At 43.0% G+C, this 22,849-nt stretch overlaps 1 protein-coding gene across 1 annotated transcript in view; it reads right to left on the bottom strand.

Moving 5' to 3' along the window:
- LOC120841603 (nose resistant to fluoxetine protein 6) overlaps positions 1-22,849 on the bottom strand; it is a 39,130-nt gene that overhangs the window by 5,712 nt on the left and 10,569 nt on the right. The window contains exons 2-11 of the mRNA XM_040501696.2: positions 16,623-16,710; positions 16,450-16,529; positions 16,162-16,338; positions 15,851-15,944; positions 15,667-15,750; positions 14,989-15,154; positions 13,191-13,273; positions 12,995-13,117; positions 11,917-12,037; positions 10,518-10,704 (exon numbers count right to left, since the gene is read on the bottom strand). Coding sequence (XP_040357630.1) covers positions 10,518-10,704; positions 11,917-12,037; positions 12,995-13,117; positions 13,191-13,273; positions 14,989-15,154; positions 15,667-15,750; positions 15,851-15,944; positions 16,162-16,338; positions 16,450-16,529; positions 16,623-16,710 — 1,203 coding nt within the window. The remainder of the gene's footprint in view (positions 1-10,517; positions 10,705-11,916; positions 12,038-12,994; positions 13,118-13,190; positions 13,274-14,988; positions 15,155-15,666; positions 15,751-15,850; positions 15,945-16,161; positions 16,339-16,449; positions 16,530-16,622; positions 16,711-22,849) is intronic.

The following is a 22,849-nucleotide window of genomic DNA, read 5'->3' as shown; positions in this document are numbered from 1 at the left end:
CGCTAACACGGTCGTCTGCGAACCCGTCTGCCATTGACCCTGGCAAATTTGTTGGTCTCACTTTATTTTTTACCCGAAGAAAGCTACGCCTTGAAATTTTACGAGATAATATTAATTATCTCAATGCATACTCGGTGAAAGTTTCATTTTCCCGGGTTCAGGCGTCGATTTTTCCGGCTCGTTTTACAGTGATGGGACTCGTTCTAGACACCCTATGCCGAGTGTTTTACCGAAGACTTCCAAAATTATTAAAATAGAGTAAAAAAAAAACAAATAAACGTGGAAACGAACTGCCAGTTTCGGTAAAAGTCAGGGACTGCAAAAAAATATTAGCTAAATAAGTAGGCAAAATTTACGAGCAAACTTTTTAGATAGTAATGATATACATATGGTTTCGATTAATAACCTGCTGAGCATCATACGAAACGACCAAATCAACTTATTTTAGCAAGTCCTACCTTCCGGTGGCGTAGGCGCGCAAGGCATGTGTCCCGTACGTCCTTCCATCATACTGGGGTTTCAGGGGGTGGGGGGGGGGGGGGGGGGGGGGGGGCAAGAAGTGCGATAGCTGCAAGCCTTAACCACGGATGGGGCTGGAGCAAAATATAGAAAACCGAACCTTAAACTTTAAAACGCGTTCGAATTGCGTGTTTTTTTTTTTGTTTTTTTTTTTTATTTCGTAAGATGCTATACGTGCTTTATATATTTCAGAAATAGTGTATTTCGTGGTTTCTTACGGTGCTCAGCAAGTTTCAAATCCGAACCGTGTGTTTATTTCCACTAACTCAAAAAGTTCATTAGGTAATTTTAGTTAAATATTTAACTAATTAGTATTGTTAGGGAAGGGACCCAGACCCGTCCGTCTCGTACACTCGAAGGAAAAAAAAAAAAGCTCTGGTCGGAAAACAACTTTTAGGGGTGCTTCGGCTTGTTATTATTTCGCACCCTAAAAAGTTCTTCTAAGCACCCCCTAAAAAGGTTGTTAGTGAAAAACCTATATGGGGTCCTCTTAAGCTCCGTTTTTTGATGCGAAAGGGCTCTTCTTCGCCTAGTTGCCTTTCTAGTGTGCCAGCGGGCGGTAGTGCTTGAGGCAATGTCGTTCTTCACGAGCTGAAAGAGTTCTTGGGGCGCCGAAGAACCTCTCAAGAACGGATTATTTTTCTTAGAGTGCAGGGCCGTTTATTAGAATCCTGCCATAGTTCCTGCTCGCGCTCACTTCCAATATCTGCCCCACACACGTTCCTGCTCGTCTTTATTCCACAAAATTCTACAGGGACGGGGTTGGCGTTCCTGATGCCCCGACGAAGTAGAGCTTGTGGATGGGCCTGTTTATTTCACGCCCGTCAGGAAACACTACCTTGCAAGTACGTGGGACGTCATCTCGGCTGGGAAAGGGAGCCGCAACTCGACCGAGTTTCCACAGCCTGGGTTGGGTTTTATCGTCATTCAAGGATGACGATGTCGTGAATCTTTAAGGCTCGTTCACACAGTTGCGTTTGACTGGTTTAAGACTGCTTGCGCAGAGCTGTTGCTACGTCGACCCTTACCAGGAGCCAATGGGGAAGCGCCGTACTGCACGACGCATCGCAGCGCAACGCAGTCGACGCAGCTGAAGGAGCGAGCCTTAACTCTGGGTCCAGGTTTCTCTGGTCCTTGATCAGCTGAACGAAGCTGCTGATGTTTCCATCAGGGTTAGGCAGTATCGCGATACAAATGTATCGCGATAGTATTTCAGAAATACATTTCGTATCTGTATTTCTGTATCGCGATACATTTTTTTCACCAGTATTTGTATTCCTGTATCGAAATACATTTGGAATGTTTCTTTGTATCGCGATACAATCAGGATGAAATGTATTTCGTTGCATTTCATGAGAAATACTCCCCCCCCCCCCCCCCGTTTCCGGAAAAAAAAAATAAACAAGTCTGAGCGCATTTTTTTTTTTTTTACTTCTGAGGGCACCAGCGTCCAGGAGATGCTGGGGCATTGTTGCTATGCTGACCAAGGTTCCTTTTGATTCTGCAAAACATTTGTCTATACGTCCTCTTCTCTCTTCTGAGAAGTGTTCCGTAGTCGGGACCTCAAACCAGGTGGCGTGCCAGGAGTGGAGTCAGAGCATCTCCTGCCGCAGGTCCTTACGTAGGGATTTCTTGAGTCATTGTTGGCTGGCATCCAATGTCCGCTGCTGACCGTCTCTCTCGCCTTAGCGTACACAGTGCACCCAGCCGGCAAAGCTGAGTCACATTCCGTTGCAGCACGAGCCTGGCGGTGGTTGACTTGAAATAGTAGGAAGACGCACGCTGTGAAGTTCAACACATATTCGAATGCATCTGCGGCTGCGCCCGTAACATTGCACGGCTCAAGGGTACGTCATCAGCCGACGTGAATGTGAACCGCTGCTCTGGTGATCCGAAACCCAGAAGGAGGACAGAAGTGGCTTCGCTGTGCCATTTTAGACTACGTACTCCTGCGACTCGTCTCGAAACCGCTGTTTCTCGGACAGCTCGCACCTGTGCTGGAAATATCAGCTCGCAATCCAACAGGTCTCTGTTTGGATAATGCTAGGCAAAACTTGAGGACTGCAATTCGTGCGTCGGTGGCGGAGGGTCGGTAGTAAGGACCTTCAGAACAGGGACGCTACCATATCGTTTTTCCAACCGTAACAGAAGATAACAGATGTATTCCAAGATGCTTCAGGTGGCCCACTATTCTCAAAAATTCCAAATGACACTGCATGCACGTTCTTCAACTAGGTAACTTACAACGAAAGTACGTATTGTCCTTTCATACAGCAGCGTGGTAATGTTTCATATTCAAGGCCAAACCTACAGATAAAGAATACTAGTTCATTCCACCGTGACATCATGTGATCAATGTTGACAGGATTCCCTCGTCAGACAGAGAGGATGTCATGAAAGGGACCGCGGTCAGCCCTTGATGAAACGTTTTTTTGGGCCCATTGAAGACGCCTTGTCGTCCGAAACCACTACCTTCAAGGCAAAGTGCCAAGCCTACAGGAAAGTAATTTCGGGATCGAAAACATCCACTTCAAACTTCAAGCTTCAAATCAGTTGGCGTCTCAAAAAATTTGGAAAACGTATTGCACTATCAGTATTTCTGTATTTGTATTTCTGCCCCCCCTAAGATTTATTCCTGTATTTGTATTTCCAAATACTTTTTGCCTCTTTTTAAAATGTATTTCCGATACGTATCGCGATACATTTTTACAGACGTATCTTAGTATCAGTATTTTAGCTACTATTTTAATGTATCCCAGTATTTGTATTTCCAAATACATTTTTGAGTATTTCTGCCCAACCCTGGTTTCCATCTACGCCACAAGGGCTGGAGTGTGGTTTGGCGTAGCTTGGCTGCTTTTTGCAGGCTCTACTTCGTATAAGATGGGCTGCACTCCTTTAGTTGATGTGATTATGCTGTGAGGCGCCTGTCTACGAGAAAGTTTGAGGGTGGTGGGGGTTGGCGTCCTGAAGGATGTGATCCGAGAGTAGTTAGGGGTGAGCTGTTTACTGCTGCCTGTACTTTGCACAGCTGAGTTTGCAGAGCCTCAAATGTCGAGCTGCTGTGTCTAAGTGCTCTTCTCGAAATATTTTTGGTGGTTCGAATTACTGGCTCTCACCATATTTTCCACTGTGGTGCTCTTTCTACAATAAACTTCCACTGTATGTGGAGATCATTGCAAATGTTTTAAACTTCAGCTGTTAATAGGGTGGCGAGCATGCTTACGCAACATTCGAAAGTCCGGGCGTTGTCAGAGTCGACAGTTTCTCGAAGTCCGCGTCGGTCGGTCGGTAGCCGGGCCGTCGGTCGGGTCAACTGGTGGAGTAGGTCGTTGAAACGTTTGATTCGTGCTGTGACAGTTTTCCAATAGGCATCTTATTTGATGAGAACACCTATGTCTTTTCGACGAGGCAGGCCCTCCAGCGCAAGAGCGGCGTATAGCATGTCCTCGCTGCGAAGTTGGGCCTGGAGGTTTTTGTCAATTGGGGGGCTGGTGAACGTGCATACTTCGGGGATTTCTAACGCTTCCAGCGTTATGGCAGTTTCATTGAATTGACCTCGTAAATCGAGGCTAACTCTTAGACAGTTGTAACGCGATTGTCGTCGAGCATTGTCAAATGTGAACACAGTCAGCTCTTCATTGCCGAGAACCGGACATTTTAGTTTTTCGGAGAGGTTGTTACGCACGAAGGTCCTTTGGTACCGCTGTCAAGTAAGTCTGGTGTCGGGGCTTTTTGGTATTTTGTACGTGGCCACACCTTCCCGGTTTCAAGAACTGATTTTCCTTGCTTCGCGGCGTCTATGGGAGAGCTTACAACTGCAGTGGAGTTCCAACGGGAATTATCACCCGATCGAGAGTTGCCTTGTGTAGCTGAAGTGGGACGAGGCACATCACAAAGACTTGTTATGTGGTGTCCTCCACCGCTGGTACATGTCCCATTTTTAGCTGAATGAGAAACACGAGCAATGCAGTTACGTTTGCCACATTTAAAGCTGCACCGTGCTCTTGTCAGCCATGATCGTTTATTTTGGACTGGTAGTTCGATTGGGCATCTTGAAATCTCGCGATCACCAGAGCCGTATAGGGGGCAGTTGAGTGATTGGAGGTAAACGAATTCATTTGTTAGCGCCATTGCAGATTTATAGTGAGGCATTGATTCGTTTTAATGCCGAGGCTGAAGATAGATTGTGTGGTGTTCGCATGGATTGTTCATTGGTTTCGCCTTCCAGAATTTCAACTTGGATTTGGAGATAGTAAATGATGATCTTACTTGATCGGCTGTGCGCAATTGATCTGTTGCAATACGTACAGAGTCACGACGGCAGAAAATTTTGGGAACCCTCGGTACAGATCACGCGCTTTCTCGTTGCACCTCCGCGGTTGCGCGTGAGTCGCGGGCAGCTACCACCAGCAGCCGTCGCAGCCATCCGCCACCCTGGCCAAGCGCCTGAACGTCGTGCGTCGTTGGCGGCGTACCGTATCTGTTGCAGCGTATGTTTTCGGTGTCGCCGAATTCATGTTTTTTTTTTTTTTTTGCACCGCAACCGTGGCAGTGCTCGTCTAGGTTCGACAAATAGTTTGTGTTTGTGTAGCAGACGACGGAGCCGGTACGAAGGAGAGGGATGAGAAAAGGGCAGCCTCACAAGCTAGCCAACCTCTCCCCCATTTCCGTGCGCTCCGCGGCTCGTCTGACTCGGCTCATCCAGCCTTGTTCCCACTTGCGCCTGCTCGCGAATGTCACGTGGTAGCAGGAGGTGGCACATTGTGCTGATTACACTGACTGTGCTGCTTGCAATTCTTAGGTAGGCACACGACGGTGTAAAGCCTATCTTCGAGGACGCACTCAAGAGTGCATTATCATGATTGCATACGGACCGGCTGCCTGGTGTATTCATCACGATGTCATCAACACGTGATTATCATCCGTGCTATATAACGCGCACATCCACGAACTCTGTCTTCAGTCGGCGGTGGCACATTATGCATATTGTACTGACTGTGCTGTTTGATATTCTTAAGGCCCGTTCACACTCTTGCAACCGAGTGCGACCGAGAGAGACCAAACCGGTTTTTAAGCCTCTTGCGATCTCTTAGGACCAGCTCCGCCCAGTGCATCCGGTCCCAAGAAGTCTTTCTCGGTCGTACTCGGTTGCAAGAGTGTGAACGCGCCTTTAGATCCGGACAACGACGTTGTTACCTCTATCTTCGAGGACGGACACCATTCAAGAGTGCCTAATCATCCCTGCATGCGGAGCCTCTGCCTAGTGAAGTCATCAACACGTGGTCATCATCCGCGCTAAACAACGCGCATGTCCTCAAACTCTGTCTTTAGTTGGCGGTGGCAGATTTTGCAGATTACACTGAATGTCTTGCAATTCTTAAGTGAGTGAGTTTGTACCCACGCACTAGCCTTCAAATTTTTTTGCTTTGTTTTTTTGCCACTGCGGACTGACTGACTAACTGCTTTCTTTGTTCTTCATGAGTTTGAATACTGCCGAAGCTATAAAAGCTATTTAAGACCTCAAACACATAACTGCGTACTGAACTACGCTCTCTACACCAGAGCGTCTAATATACCTCTGATGCTGGTAATGAATTTAAGGCAGTTTTGTCATAACTAAAAACCCTCACTTCCAAGGTAAAAAAGGGTAGCGAAGATTATGCTGTGCTAAAAAACAAATGAGCACTTAACAGAGGAACTCACTAAAGTTGAAGAGAGGATTTCCGAGCTGGAACAATACAGCCGACTGAACGATGTTGAAGTTAGGAGCCTACCGACAACTATAAAAAAACAAAACTAACGAAACGGCTTCTAAAATTGCACAACTTGCTAACCTTCCACTGGAGCTCTCTAAAATCGACAGTTCCCATATTGTCCCAAAGAAGAAAGGGAATGAATTTAACCTAGTTGTGAGATTCACGATTATGTATAAACACAATGTATTCTTGGCGGCAGCGAAGAAGGTAAACAAGAACACCTTTCTAATGGGTTTCGACGAACCTGATAAACTCGTTTATGTAAACAAACGGCTGACAAAAAAAACAATAAAAACACGGCTCTTTGATGCTAGAATTGTAAGAAAAAGGGAAGTTTTTGAAAAGCATGTATGGTCGAGGAATGGCGTTGCTTTAGCGCGAAAGACTGATAATTCAAATGTCTTTCGGATGATATACCAAATTGGCTTATTAAAAATGGCGTGAACAGCGCTTTTGTTCGTTCATGTATTGCATGATTTTTTTTCAGCCTTACATGAATGACACGCTCCTGTTCACTATTTTTTTAGTTTACTACATCTGTAACGTTAGATAATACTACGCACCTTCAAGTCATACATTTAATATGCAGTCTGCCGTAAATAAGACCTTTAAACAATCTGACATGTTCATCGTGTTCTTTTTACGTCATTTGTTTATCCGAACCTCGGTATCGGACTGACAGTGACGTTGTACGTATTCCGGGGTATAACTCGTTTTATATCCACCGCCCTGCAAAACGAGGTGGGGGCATTGCTATAGTGATAAAAAAAGCTATATCTGCGAAGTCTTATCCGCCCACAGTTTATCTAACCGCGAAATCAAAAGCAATATGGGCGCAATACCTTTTCTGTTGTATGTTGTCCACCTCTTGGGAACTTAGGCCTATCTTTTGAAAGCTTTGAACGTGCAACCTATTTCTTTAGTTCTGCAAACTATTTGTCTACTATAGCTGGCGACTTCAACCTTGATATGGGAGCAAACAACCTCACACTCTGGGTTTCCGGAATGCAATTACTAGCCCTACACTCACTACAGCTTCTGATTCTGTTTTAGGCCTAAATAATATAAATGACAATGGCACAATTTAGGCAGGTTGTATTCCACTGATACTAGTGATAATCTTCCCATATTTTTCTGCATAAAAAAACTAATTCGCTCAAATCCTATCAATAAAAATAACGTCAGCTTATATCTCAGGAAAAACTCGATATGTCTAAAAGTCATATTTCCCGTTTGAATTGGGGCTCGGTTTACAAGCAGAAACTGTTGATGATGTTTATAATAGGTTTCCTGAGCTTTTCACTTCAATTTATAATGACTGCTTTCTAATTGTCAAAATAACACCATGTAAAAATGCACGAAAACCCTGGATGACACGCCGTCTCTTTCGACTCGTCAAGAAATATAAAAATTATTTGCAGCATTTACTGAAAATAAAGGTATCACTGTACTAGCGCAATATAAGTATGCGCAATTGGCTCAACAGTGAAATTAGATCAGCTAGAATTGCTTACTACAATAATCTTTTGGTCACCACCTTTCTATTAACCTAAACAAAAATGGAGGCGCCTCAACCTACTTCTCAATAAAAGCGTTCAAAACCAAATGATTACAAGTTTAACAGTTAATGACAATGTACTACTGGGTTCCAATTTAGCTACATCTTTTCATAATTTCTTTCGCAAGTAGGTAACAATCATCACGATCCTGACATTTTCGATTTCATAGGTGATAGGTTAACAGAAACCATTTTTTAAAATCAACTAATGAATTTGAAGTTTCATCGTTTTGTAAAAGCCTAAAATAAACGAATTGCCTTGACTCGCATAACCTGCAGAGTCGCCCAGAAATATATCTTTCCAACAATTTTACCGTGTCTAACACATATTTTTTCACGCAGCTCTGATGACGGGGCACTCCCTTACGGATATGAAGCTCGCAAGGGTTGCAGTGATTTAGTAAAAAAAGGCGACAGAAATAATTTCGGTAACAGTAGACCCATTTCTGTACTTCAGTATTTTCGGAAAGGATTAGAACGTATAAATCACTTCCGTTTAAATAAATTCTCCTAAAACACTCTGTGACAACTAATTGCCAATACGGGTTTACTAAAATCGATCAACGGAACATGAGTTACTTCTGCAAACAAAATACAGTTGGAAAATGTTGAATCGCAGCTTCTTACTCTTGGTGTTTTTGTTGACTTTACTAAAGCGTTTGATACCATATATCATGAAATTATTTTTTCTAAACTAGAGCATTACGGCGAAGAAAGGCATGCCCTAAATCGTATTAAGTCCTATTTCAGCTCGCGGTTTCAATATGTGCTTATGAATCACTGCCCTTCAAATATCCTTCAAATCAACAATGACATCCCTCAGGGTAGTATTTGGACAATTACTGGTCAATGTGTATATAAATGATTGTTCCAATGTTAGCCCTTTAAAAAAAACTTTTTTATGTAGTCGGCACCAGCTTTTTCCTTTCTTCGTCTGATATCAAACACCTGACCTTCATTGCAAACAGTGTATTGACATTATTAATGCGATGATCATTTGTCAAATCGTTCAAAATAAACTAAAGAAAACTAAATAAAAAATTTTCCCCCCTAAAGGAAAGTATGTAATTAATCCACCGGTATATTTTTTAATGTTACTGTAATTGACTTCGAGAGAAGTTTCCGATCCCACGGTGTAACTTTCTCTGCAACATTAACATAGGATACCCATGTAAACGAGCTTTGCATTGCCCTCTAGAATAGTTGGCATTAATCCTCGTCATAGGCATGTTCTATATATGAAAACAAAGCTGGCTCTGTATTATGGCCTCTTTATTTATACCTAAATTATAGTTTCCTTGTTCGGGGAGACAACACACAAAAGATAATACGCAAAAGCTCATAACTACATACACAAGAGATAATACACAAAAGCTCACAACTTTACAAAAGAAAATGCGTCGTGCTACTAAAAATACCCCATACAATTCCTCTACTAGGCAGACTTCCTTACGCTTTAAAATTGTGCATGTGAGTAATTTATTTGAATATAGAACTGCCTGTTTCTACAAATAAAAGAATTACGAACACTGATAGATTTTTTCAAGTTTTGTTGCGTAGGTGCCTGATCTTATCCTCAATAAATCTAGAAAAAAGGTACTTTTGAACTGCCCAAATTCAGAACGAAATATGGCGTTGCTACGCTGAGTTATGCTTTGCCTAAATATTTTAATTATTCCTTGAGTGATCTTTTGAACCATATATCTTTCTAGTCACCGTAACTATTTTTTAAAACTCGGTATCGTTTCAGCTGTATGTTAACTGATCTCTTTATTTATGTAAAAGTAAACTTTGTATAGTGCGTATTGTGTAAATATGTAATTATGTTGCACAGTACAATATATGTGTTTCCACTGTTGAATTGTAAAGTGTGGTGAGGCTCGACAAGCAGTATAAAATGCTTTTTCTTGCACCCTACTTTCTTTTTCAAACTGAATAAAGTTTGATTGATTGAGGAAGACGATGGGAGGGGTGTGCAATAAACAGATCAGAAATAAATTCATATAATTTTTTCAGTAGGGTAAATACCCGGTATATATGTCCTCGACCCCAAAAATATGCAAGCTTAATCATGCTGACAATAACTGGTAAGTGCATAATATGTGATAGGCTTTCCATGAAAAAAAAAAGAATGGCGTCTGAACGGCACCTCCCACTGAAGGGCCGCTCTCATTCCTGTCACACGCCATGAGATGGCGCAGCATTATAGAAAAGGCTGCAAAGCGCGCGACCACGACTTCGCGTGCCACGTGTGCCACAACGCGAGTGAGTTCGTTCTTACGTGCTCCAGTCACCAAATTCTGGATAGCTCAGTCGGCAAAGCACTTGGTTAACAATCTCAAGGTGGTGAGTTTAAATCCTGCGAAGGGACTGAAGCCTCCTTATAGGGTTCCCTATGAGCATCTTGAGGTAAAAGCATCACAATAGGACCAAAACGAGCCGGTTGTCCAGTTGCGCTGTTTTTACCTCAAGATGTCAAATAACAATCCAGCCTAAACAACTTAGAATGAAACTTCTCTATGTGCGTAGCACTTTTCGATGTTCGGTTTCTTGTTACATCCGGCTGTTACAACCAAGGGATACAAAACTCCACGAAAGCGGCTGATAAAACACAATTTGTGTTAAAACTTTAAATGAGCAAAAAAAAAAAAAAGCCAAAAAACAAACAAAAAACACCAGACCTCCATTCTTCGTTGCACAAGCAAACATTGGCCAGAAGAGCCCAATGGACCAGAGAACACGATGACAGCCACCGTAGATAGCGTTCGTAAGGCCGTCAGGCATGCGACCTTCATTCCAAGGTACAGTTACGAACATCACGAACGATGCCAAGCCTAATGATGCGAGCCACAACACAATCTCGATCACCTGCAACAGACGTGGTGTTCCAAAAACTGAGTTTTTATCAGAAACTAATGACGATGTTATAATTTCATTCTTTTCTTGCCTTTTCTGAAGGAAAAAAGTGAAACGGTAGTACTAAAGGGGAATAAAACTAAAGTTAGAGATTATAAAGGAAAGGTATTGGCCCATATACTATAACATCTAGCAGAATAAGTTCCATTGTTAATTGTCGGGTTAATAATTGAACCAAATATTATAACGGATGAACACCAGTGACAAATTTAGAGCATGCAAGTGACGACTGGAACTTAATTCACGTCATTTTTGTGCTTTGAGCAACTACTTAAACGGAAACTGAAGAGGTCCTTGAATTCGAACACACAATAAATGTTTTAACTTAGGAGCCTTAAATAATATGTATGTCAAGTTTTATTTCAATCGTATTAAAAGGAGCGTCGTAATATCCAATTAAAAGTTCGACGTAGACCGGCCCGTTGCGGCGTGCCGACGGTAGGAAAGCGTGACAACAGAGAAAAAAGAGCCAAACTGACGTCATCAACGGAGTCCGATGGCCCTTTCTCGCCACTAAACTGTCTCGGGGATGCCGTCAATGACGCCACGACGTGCTGGTCAGATAACAGGCGGCAGAGAGGATCGCGGCATGTCCAGTGGGATTCGCTGCACGAATGTTTCATAAGAAATGCGGCTTACGTTTACTTTTGTCCAAGATAAGTGCGATAATGGAATTCACGGGGAAAAAAGCCATATACGTCCGCTCATATTTCAGATTTCTCAAAACTGCTTCACGCTCCCTTTGAGAGAGAAGAAAAACTTGTACTTAGGATGTGTCGTTTCCATGAATCTAGACGTGTTTACTTGAGATTTTTAAAACTGGGAACATAAGATTTAAGCAGAAGGCGGTCGTGTTTGTTGAGCGAGTAGCAATTTAAAATCTTGAGTATTGAGCCTAATAGTCGTAGAAATAATCGCAACCGCCTATCGCAAAATAAAAAATATGACTCGAGCAATATTCATGCTGATCTCCAAAGTTTAGTAGACAAATAAAATAGTAGTAGCTTAAAGCTCGCAACTATATTCTGACACCGGCATTTACAAGAAAGAAAAACCACAAAAAATCTGTCAAGTTAAAAACGCAGTTACAATACTTTAAACAAAATTCATTAGTAAATATAAGATACATGCATGATCAACTGACGCGTCGTACTCCCTACTTACCTTCCTTAGGTGATATTTCTGGTAACGAACGGCCAGGTATCCGCAAACGACTCCACATACATACTCAGGCACATGAACAAACGGTCGAAAATGAATAAGCTCCAGGGTTGCTGCGAAGCGCCTGAAATTTCGCATGGTAGTGTTTCAGCTGATAGAATATTTTAGACGAAGCTTTCTCGGTGAACTACAGATGAATAATCACGCAAGCAGCTTGACGTAAGTCCGGTGCGGGTGAAACAACTTTTTCTGCCATTCCTAATGAAAATATTGTTTATACGCGCTTTTCCTACGCATTCTTCATAAAAATGGCATATACCCTTTTCAGAAGGGTGCGCCATCAAGTAGCTGCTGCGCCAACTATCCGAATCTGCAATTATTTGGGCATGTACTCTGAGCATCTATTTGACACGAGGGTTGCGTCAGCATTCGGAGAGGACCCGGATCCAATCACAGGCTTTTGCGGCAAGGAAATGGCGACCATCAATGTTGCTTGATGAGCTTCTGAAAATGGTCTATTATGAGCCTGACCTCTACAATGATTGCCAGAATAAGAAATAATAAACTACAAATACGTGTCTATAAAATTCCTACAAATACATCAGGCAGTTGGTATGAACCGTCTGAACATCTAAATGAAATGAATCGCAAACTTTTGAGGAGGAACGAATCAAGCAGAGATGGCTGTAGCGATGCAGATGATGCAGATAACTTCAATGTACCTATTGCTAAATTACCCAAGCATCAAGGATAATACAGGGAATGTAGGTCTAAGCACCGCATGGACTTGCCTCTGGAGCAGTAACAGTTCAAAAGCGAAAGCCTAAAACAAATGGCACCTTACATGCGCGTTCGCAAACGCCTTAGTTTGATCATTTACTTGGAATCTTTTAGACGGCGAAGGCAAGCGAGTGCTGCGCGTCGACCTACACTCTCAGCATTTTCTTTTGATGCTTGGGTAATGTGGCAATAGGTCTATTGAATATACACATCTAAATTCATTCTGTTCTCGCTGATTATGAAGGGAGAGCCGGTACCTGTTTATGCCAATTAGCAAACAAGATAACACAATGTAGTTTACCTTCCATCGTTGGTCCCGAAGGTTATGCCATAAAATAGTTGCCAGGTGTAAGTCTGAATTGTTGCGATAGTGGCGAATGTCAGCACAAGCGTAACAGATAAAGTTACACCTATTTTTCGGTACCTGCAAGATACACATGTGTTTATAAATGGCTAACTCAGTAAATAAAATACAAAAAAAATGAGTCATAGGTCACCTGCAAAGGAGTAGTGCCAACGGCAGGGCTATGAAGGTAAAGATTTGCATTTCTGCGCTGACATACCACAGGTGACTCAAGCACTGCGCAGAAGAAGTACGGAATTAGTGAACTGGTGACCTAAAATAATTAAACTTTGTATTCTCATCTATTTGTAAGACCGATTTTTAGTCTTGATATATCCGGTCTTTCCCTTTCCACGTTTTATTCACCTTCTGTATTAAAAAAAAGCTTATATCAGTCTATTAAAATTGAAATTGTTTTTAATTTAAAATTCTAGAATTGGAAGTGACCTTTATTTCAAAAAAGTCATTTAATACAAACAATGAGGGATCTTAGGAGCGATAACTTAAGCTTGTTTACAATACACATATACACACAGTCGTTTTAGGAAGTGAGACACTATTAATATTTTTGTTCAGTTTCTCCGCTAACTTTAACGGTGAAACTGAATTGACTTGAATGCAATTTAACGTAAGATCACGTGGAGTAAATGTTTCCGCTAAATGTAACGGGTTAATACACATACAGACGGACACAATTGCGGTGTTAAGGGACTCCGCTAACAAGTTTTTGTGCTTTAAAAAATGAATGCAGCTGCCATTGGCACTTACTTTGTCACACCTAACATTAAACTGCAACAAAATTTGCGTGTTGCTATGTGCAATCGTGATCTTGTTAAAAAACAAACACGTGATGTATTGCTCTTACGGTTTTATAAGTTAGTTAATCTGTCAACATTCAGTAGAAAAAGAGATCGCGATTTGAATGTAGTTAAAATAAGTATCATATAATGATTTTCTAAATTACTTTCGCTTGTCGAATTGGCAAAATCTGTTATGAGTAATTAGGCTGGCCTGTGTTGTTTTCGTTGTGCCCTTTCCCCCATTTATTGGGAAATTACATCATAGCGCTTTTTGTTGGTGCAAAATAATTCGTAATATTTTTTGTTTGTTTTTGCGGGGGGGGGGGCGATTGCTTACTTCATTTTTTTGTTGGCACTAATATTACCCCTTTCATATTATTGTACGCGCTAAACAATCGGGTTTGGTGTGTTAGGAGTATGTGTTTTCAAAATTAAGTAATCACTGTAGCTTTAGAATAAATAAATCTTGTTACTGTGTCCTCTTTCGTGAGAAAGCCCTTCACAAAAGCAAGTTGTCACCTTGTTTCTACCTGTAGGCTTCCACGTGTTCAGGACGAAGGCCACCGTGACATTTCTCTATGTCCTACGCCATAGTCAGTGATAGCAATTTACCAACGGGAAAAAAACGAGGGAAGAAAAATATGCACATTTACTGAGCGTCAAATTTCGGAGGTAAGAATCTTAGAGAATATTTTCCTCTAAAAGAATGCTAGATTAAATATTGGAATGCAATTCATGAAATTCTAATGAAATGCTTTTTTTCTTTACTGCGAAAGCACTAACTGTTTCATAGAGCGAAACGGCGTTATCATCTTTTGAAGCCACGCCGCACCTAAATTTCCCTGTCCCATGAAGCGAAGCCTGTAGTCTGTAGCAGCCACCCGATTGGCTGGTGTGCGGCGTAGGTCCAACGAACACCACCCCCAGAGAAGCCCTCTCCAAGGCGCAGCGGCCCGGCCGCCGGTTAGAGGGAGCTGCTGGCCGCAAAGCCGGCAGAGCCCACCCGGTCACACTCCAGAGAGGTCGCACGGCCGAGCTCAGCGAGGCGCGCAGCTTGTAGGAATACGCTACTTATACGAATGCTTTCCCATTCCGACACGTTAGTAGTCTTAAGTGTCTTTGTAGTTTTTTTTTTATTTTCTCGTAGCTTACTCTTTCATGCAGAGGAGTGAAATTGTTAACTTGAGCCATCAACGTCCACCAGTGACTGGTACATCCTCGGATTTGTTGTAAAATCAGATCCTGGTCTGCTGGTCCATTAGCAATCAGGGGTAGTAGGAATGCAACTAACACGGTTGCCATCACAGGAAGTGTCAATCTGCACACACACGCACACAAACATATAAACAACCTCGCGTAATTTTGCGCTTTAACACTAAATATTTACTTTACTTTGGAGCAGTTGGGTTGTTATCTATATGTATACATCCAACACCAGTGTCGCTTTTATTCTGAAAAAAGTTACAACTATAAGATAGTTGCCCTTCGGCCTTACCAGAAATAGACGTGACTGATAATAAGCTTTATAGTGAGCGTTTTTTGCCGTTATTTATCCACACCCCTCTTTTTTATAAAAAAAAAAAGAACTACCTCGTGAGTGCATCTGTGATTACAGCTATATTTAATCAGATAATATATTGCCAGGAAACTGAATTGCAATAAAAAAACAAAGGGGCGCATGGGACAAACAATTGGCTGGGGGTGATTAGGGGCATGAAAGCGTAACTCAGAGTGAGTTTGAGTACATCCCCTGGCAGAACTGTTATTTTGTCAGTGGTCTAGCCAGGCGGCCTTTAACGCATGTTCTATTAGAAGGACAAACACGCTTACCTGATGTACCTTTTCGCAATGCATGTAAAGAACACATAAAGGGTTGGCTGTGCATGTAGCATAGTAAAGGACAGTAGAAACCCACTGTAACAAAACACAGCACAAGTATGAGCGAAGTAATGGGATCCAGATGTCTAGAACTGAATAAGATTCCTAGATTTGTTTTCAGACTCTGACTTCGTACCTTATCACAAAAAAGGTAGTAACGCTGAGTACGCTATTGGCAATAAACTGAAATCTGAGCGTTGACCCGAGTCGCAGTAACTCAAACGGACTGTCTGCGAAAATTGCAAAAAAACAAAAAGTTAGGACATTTGTTATAGTCGTCATGAATATTCACAGGCAAAGAACGATCACAGGAGACTGCGTGTACGCATGCTGTACAACCATACCCGAGCACGTTTCTATAAACAGCATAATTAAGAGTAGTAGACGAGAAAAACATAGACGTGCTTGAATTGCACTTAAATTGATAAGCAATAAAAATCAACTTACGGAGAAACTCAGGCTGGAGAGCAATGTACTCGTGCGCCAGTAACACCCAATAAGCGCAGATAACTTTCATACCACTTAAGAATAACAGCGACTGATTTAGACCTTTACCGCTTGTTTTCAGCAAGTCTTTTGTATTGGAAGTCGCCGAAAACATTAGGAATATTCTCATGACAAGAACTGAAAGAAAAAATAATGTTGGGGATAGAATTGAATGTGGGCAATTTAGCTGACACTATTGTCAGTAGCAATGCTAACTTAATCTTAACTAGTTTAAGCAAAGTGCTTTACCTTTTGGAGCCACACCCTGAAGGCACCATTCGGCTAAGGTTGCTAGCAGAACAATAAAGCTCAAAGCAGAAAGCACGCTCCTGAAACAGTGTGGTGCTATGAAATAAAGATCGATCTTACGCTATCGCGATTGGAAATAATGTTAACACGTATAATGAATCCTGACTACTCACAGCGAGAATACTTGGAGCGGAGTAACTTCCTTCGGATCATCCGTCCTACAACCTCGTACTTTCGCCAGAACTCTGTAGTTTTGAAAAGCTGTAACGCACAATGAATACACAATACGGTAGGGTCTTTTAATCCATCACTTCATAAATGGACTTTAAATGGTGCACTCCGACATCGGTGGGACATTCTTGAAAATAACTTGTAACTAATGTCAAATACGAAAACCTACGACCCAGAAATGGGTCCGCCGCACAAGAGGAACAGACAGAAGGAAAAATGTTTGTAAAATTTTAACATATTGTTTTGGGGGTTCGTATATTCAATTGTGCATTTAATTACCTTCCGTGTTCTTAGTTCCAAGACATTGTGGGACACATTATACGTGCGATTTTCAACGCCTCGACCATGTCGATAGTAGCAGTTCATTTATACTAGACTTCACAAGCATGCACTTGATGATTGATTTCAATCAAGCAGGTCAATACCACCAAGAATAATCAAAACCTCCGCATCGCCTCCTCTCCTTTCATCAAACGTCATTACAGACGGATCGCGTTAACTCGGCTATTGGGCCCGAGTCCAACCTTCGACGCGCTGATTGAACACGAGCCCCAGCCGAACACTGACGCAGCACTCGTGTCCAGTCTCAGGCCTCGTCGATATGACTGTGATAAGGGTGCGGATGCCTTCTGCTTATCTAGGTGATGTTCACCAGGTTCGCGAGCCAAGATTATGTGTCTCATTTGTAGTGTTTAGCGTTTTATAATGAGTCATGAAATGTTGATAGCGAAAATGATTCGTTGCATTCTTTGATGATTTTGAATGTCCAGTTGAACAGAGAGAAATTAGGCAATCAGCTTTGAGTATAAGGTAATTCTAAAAAAAAAAGTTAACATACAACAAACGCTAGTTACTTAGTGGCTCATGTAATTAAATGTGCATTGATCACTTTGATACACCCGGTTAGCACAAAATATGTCATGCGAACATTAATCGCGCGTAATGATTTTTCATGATTGGTTATGAAAAGCTTTGGCTGGTTTCAAATGCGCTGCTAAAAGGACATGCCAAAGGGCTCTCCGGGTTTATCGAAATAACCTAGACAAGTTTAAATTTATTCAGAAGTGGAGCGTGGAATCCACATGGCTGCCATTAGAAGTTATTATGGCCGCTTCTTTCTTTTTTTTTTCTTTTTCAAAGATTACCCCGCATTGCCCGGAGGCGTTATTGCGGGGGGGGTTACAGTTTTGAAAAAAATACATCTTAATTTGTAGAGCACACCTGGTCTTCAGACAGCCTATTCCACATTGCAATGGTTTTAACAAAAAAGAATTTGCATACATGTTCGTCCTGGCGTTGTACTCTCGGATTTTGAAAGCATATTCAGTCCGCCTAGAAACATAATGTGGGTGTTTTAATTATACTTCTCTGTTAATGACAGTTTTATTATTATATATGAGAAATAAAAACTTCAGTCTCAACTTTTCTCGTCGAGAAGAAAGCAGTTCCCAATTCAATTCGCGTTTCATTTTAGTGCAGCTCTCTCTCCGCCCACAACGACCCAGTACAAACCTAGCAGCTCTATTTTGAATTCTTTCCAATTTATCAATCAAGGTTATGCGCGGGGGGTCCCAGACGTCGCAGGCATATTCTAAAATCGGCCTGACACATGTTAAGTACGCGGTTTTCTTTAATTCAGGTTGTGAACATTTGAAATTCCATTGTATAATATTGAGCGCCCTGCCAGCTTTTAGGATGACATCATCAACTTGAGCATTCCAAGAACAATCGGATGACAGTGTGACACCAAGGTACTTGTAGGTAGTTTCGTTATTTACTAGGGCGTAATCTATCTGATAAGTACTTTCAATTTTTTTCTTTCTCTTGGTAAAACTCAGGTGTACACACTTCTTTGGATTTAAATTCATCTGCCACTTGAAACACCAAGTATTAATACAATCCAAGTCTCGTTGCAACGTAGCAGCATCTTGTTCGTCCTTAATTTTCCTATACACAACGCAGTCGTCAGCAAACAACCGTATACAGGAGGAAATTCCCACGGAAATATTGTTTACATAAATTAAAAACAAAAGTTGTCCAAGGAACGAGCCTTGTGGGACTCCTGACGTTACGTTAACATACTCCGAACTTTTTCCGTTCAAGACAACACATTGGCGACGTTGAAATAAATAATTTTCGATCCATCGGAACACACTTGAGTCTACGTTTAACGACTCTAGTTTACTAGGAAGGAGCGGATGCGACACAGTGTCGAACGCCTTACGGAAGTCTAGAAAAACACAATCCGTTTGCCCTCCATTGTCAATATTGGACGCCAGTTCATGGTAAAATTCTACGAGCTGTGTCGTGCAAGATAGGCCTTTACGAAACCCGTGTTGTTGATTAATTAGTATGCTGTTGTTCGTTATATGTTTCATTATTCCTGTAAATAAAAAAATGTTAAATAATTTTACATGAGATGGCCGTTAGTGCTATTGGCCTGTAGTTTAAAACCTTTTTTGGACCACCTTTATGAATAGGGACAACATGGGCGATTTTCCAATAGTCTGGTAGGATAGCAGTGGAGAGTTACTTTTCGTAGATTACATAAAGATACAACGAAATAGGTCCGGCACAACGCTTTAGTATACGTGGAGAAATACCATCAGGGCCATTTGCCTTAGTTTCGTCAATGTTTCTTAGAAGCAACTCGATGCCCCTCACGCTTAGCTCAACTGGCTCCATTAACGGGATGACACTTGCATGTGCTGGAGGACAGCTGCTATCTTTAGGTAGGAAGATAGATTGAAAGTAATCATTCAAGCACGTAGCCTTTTCAGTATCGTCTAAGAGGACATGATGGTTGTGCACATTTTCGTTTATTCCTAAGACATCTAATCCACAGCCTTTTATAAACTTCCAAAAAAGTTTAGGGCTGGTTTTCATCCTCTCGTTAAGTTTTTTTAAAGTATCCTTCTATCGCAATTTTTATAGATAAAGAGTACATGCAGCGCCTTGAGCTATTTGTTCTCCCGAATGGTTGCTAAAGTAGCTAACGTGAGTAATAAATCTCTGACAATCTACGTATCATGTGAAGACTATGTTCGTGCAGCTCCCGCTTCTGTTCGTAGACATGACGGGTCAGTTTCGCGTGATTCTTGGGATCTTGGACGTCGACATTGAAATCGCCACACAAAAGGTTTATCGGATACGTTAAGCGATTGTTGTCTAAATTGAGACGTCGTACGCGCACCGCTTTATTCATTGGTTAGCTAAAATCTACCCAGTGAAATTGTGAGATCACGTGGGGAGCTACGATCCATCCTTTGGCAACCAGCTGCGCTTCCCAAAAGTCGCCTTCTACCGCAGGATTCATTGAGCCATACGCCACCAACTACTACTTCTCCCGTTCGCCTCCCCATCATGTCGCCGAGCAAAGGCGTGGGGCAGCGAATCCCAAGCCGCGTTTAAATGAATGCAACTTTAGCGCATCCACTCCAATCGTCTTTCGAAAGAAGTTTACGCGGCAAAGTTTACATGAATGCTCAGCAAGCCCTACGCGAAGGTGGCACCACGCGGCCGTGCCGTGTCAAAGCTCAAAGTTAAAGCTGTGTTTCCGGCAACAGCCGCACCACGTAACCACGTTCTCCGGTGCATCGTACGTGAAGTCCTTTCGACACTTTCGGCAAGCGTAAAGACCGTGCCCGCTGTCTTCGGTCTTGTGCAAGAAGTTACAAGATGGAAGAAACATGAAAACCCAAGCAGTTTTGGTTAACCGGGCCGGGCCGCCGGGCCACTCTGGACCAGAGGCGTCGCGTGTGCGCACGCTCTGGCGAGCGAGATCGTTTCCTTACCCTCTAAGGACGCCATCGCGCGCTTCGCCTCGCCAAACCTCGCCGGCAGCGACCGCACGAACCGAACCCCGAGGTCAAAAGGCTCTGGCGGTGCCAACAGCAGTACGGAGGTAGGAGCTGCTCGTTCTGCGCTACCATGCAGTCCTCGGAGTTCTCGGCGGCGTTCGTGCTTGCACCGAAACCTTTACTTCCTCGGACGCACAAGTCGTACTTCGCAAGGCTTGGACGAAGGCCGCCCTCACTGAGCAGTTCAGCTATATTCCACTCACTTATGATGGCAATAAAAGCTCGCGTTTCTTCTCGGGAGAAAAATGCGGTCGACCACACGGGACTGCTCTCCACACCGCCGACAAGGTTGGCCGCCGCCATGTTCTCAGCTGTTCACTCGCTCCCGCAGCGAGCGTCTTCCGATAATCTTCCCCGTTCCGAAACGCAATGCAACCTCCGTTTGCATGGGAATGCGCATTCGCCGGCTGGATCCACCTCTCTCTACCGATTTGAATGCGATGCGCGTCCTTAGCACATTATGCCATTTACATGACCGCATGGAATCCGACAACTGGATTCGATGCGACAAAGCCACATTCATGTAAACGCGGCTCCACTGTCCGTTTTTTTTTATTCTTACGCATTACCTGGTGTGATCTATGCACTCTTTATTCTGTCTCAGCCTGCGAGTAATATTATTTTTGTTATATTAAAGTGTAGCGTTTTTAGCGTGAAAATCATCCCTCAAACACATTCTATGTTCATATTTGCGCTGCAGCTGAGGCACGTGCCTGAACGATGTGCGCGCAGGTGGCACAGGGCTTACTCAAAACCTGTTCTAATGTGGCCCTGGACGATATCTCGATAATTAAGCACCTTCTCAGAAGTGGGATTTCTTACTTGGCACCTCATGGCTAGAGCACTGCACGGGCCCGGGCCAGCCCGAAAGCCCGAGCCCGGCCCGGCCCGCGGGCCGGGCTCGGGCCGGGTAGCACGTATTTTCTCGGGCCCGGGCCGGGCTCGGGCTTGAACAAAAAAGTTCTCGGGCCGCGCCGGCCCGGGCCGGCCCGGGTCGTGCCTGGGCAATCTTGTTCCGTAAATCATAAATTGTAGTTGATAGCAAGAAGTTTGCTCATTAATCTTGTAGGTTCATTGAATACAAAAAATTCGAAGTGCAAATTCACTACAGCGTCGTTAAAAATAATAGCTAAAAGGCGTCTTGAGGCTAGAAAGCCTTCAAGCTTTTTCCGTGTGAGCGAGGGTTCAGTGTTATAAATTGTAAACAAAATAAAGTCCCAGTCATATGCTTGTCAACCTGTCTGATTCATCATTCTCAAAAATATCTAGTTCATTATTAGGAAGATTTAAAAAAAACGTACGCAAGCGCTTTGGGTACCGTAAAAATAGCGTTGCGATGTAAAACCTATTGCGATGCTAATTTTAGCTTGCCTAAAGTGCTTGAGTACGTTATTCTAAGACTCCCTAATCGAACAGAGCGCGACACTATATTAGCGCGAACAAGCGATCGTCGTGCTTTTATGTTTATCTCATATAATCAAAAGGCTGTTTTCAAAACTATTAGTGTCTTTAGAAGTGCTCATCTGGGCCACAGACCTAAGCGGTATACTTTGGTGCCTACTAACACTGTTTCGAAGTAAAATTCGAAAAAAGAGCCAACGTCGTGTTCGCGGTATCAGTGTCGCGCAGTGTACATAGTCCGTTTCGCGCTTGCACGTTTTGGGAACCATCTTGAAAAAAACGTTTTAAGGGGTTAAGTAGGAATATATTAAACTTAAACTTGCCTGAAAGGGTTGTATATTTTAAGAACGCGTTGACATGTAAAGCTACTTCAGAACATATTCTTAAACAGAAAAGGTGCGCAGACCAGGCTTAGAACGATGGAGACTTTTTGCGAAGAGGTTGCGATGTGCAGGGTCTTATAAAAGTAGGTTGAAACGGGACGCGTTCAAACGCAAAGGGTGTTTCGGGAACTGGTTCAAATAAGAAGGGCGTTTGGGAAATGGGTCGAAACAGGACAAATTCAAACAAGAAGGGCGTTTAGGGAACTGGTCGAAACGGGACGGGTTTATATGGAAAGGGCGTTTAAAGAATGGGTCGAAACAGGACGGGTTCAAATGGGGAGCTCGTTTCGGGAACGGGTCGAAACGGGACCGGTTCAAACGGGAATGGGTTGTTTCGGGCTACAGCCATCGGGCCGAGTCGGGCGGGGCCTAGAAATTAAAAATTATGTCGGGCTCGGGCCGGGCCCGGGCCGTGTCTCTCCCGGGCCGGGTCGGGCCGGGCCTAGAAATTAAAAATTTTGTCGGGCTCGGGCCGGGCCCGGGCCGTGTCTGTACCGGGCCGGGTCGGGCCGGGCCTAGAAATTC

The sequence above is a fragment of the Ixodes scapularis genome, unplaced genomic scaffold (genome assembly GCF_016920785.2).
Source record: "Ixodes scapularis isolate PalLabHiFi unplaced genomic scaffold, ASM1692078v2 PGA_scaffold3__209_contigs__length_174095766, whole genome shotgun sequence".
NCBI lineage: Eukaryota > Metazoa > Arthropoda > Arachnida > Ixodida > Ixodidae > Ixodes > Ixodes scapularis.
The sequence above is the reverse complement of the archived record's forward strand: the minus strand, read 5'-3'. Positions and strand labels throughout refer to the sequence as shown.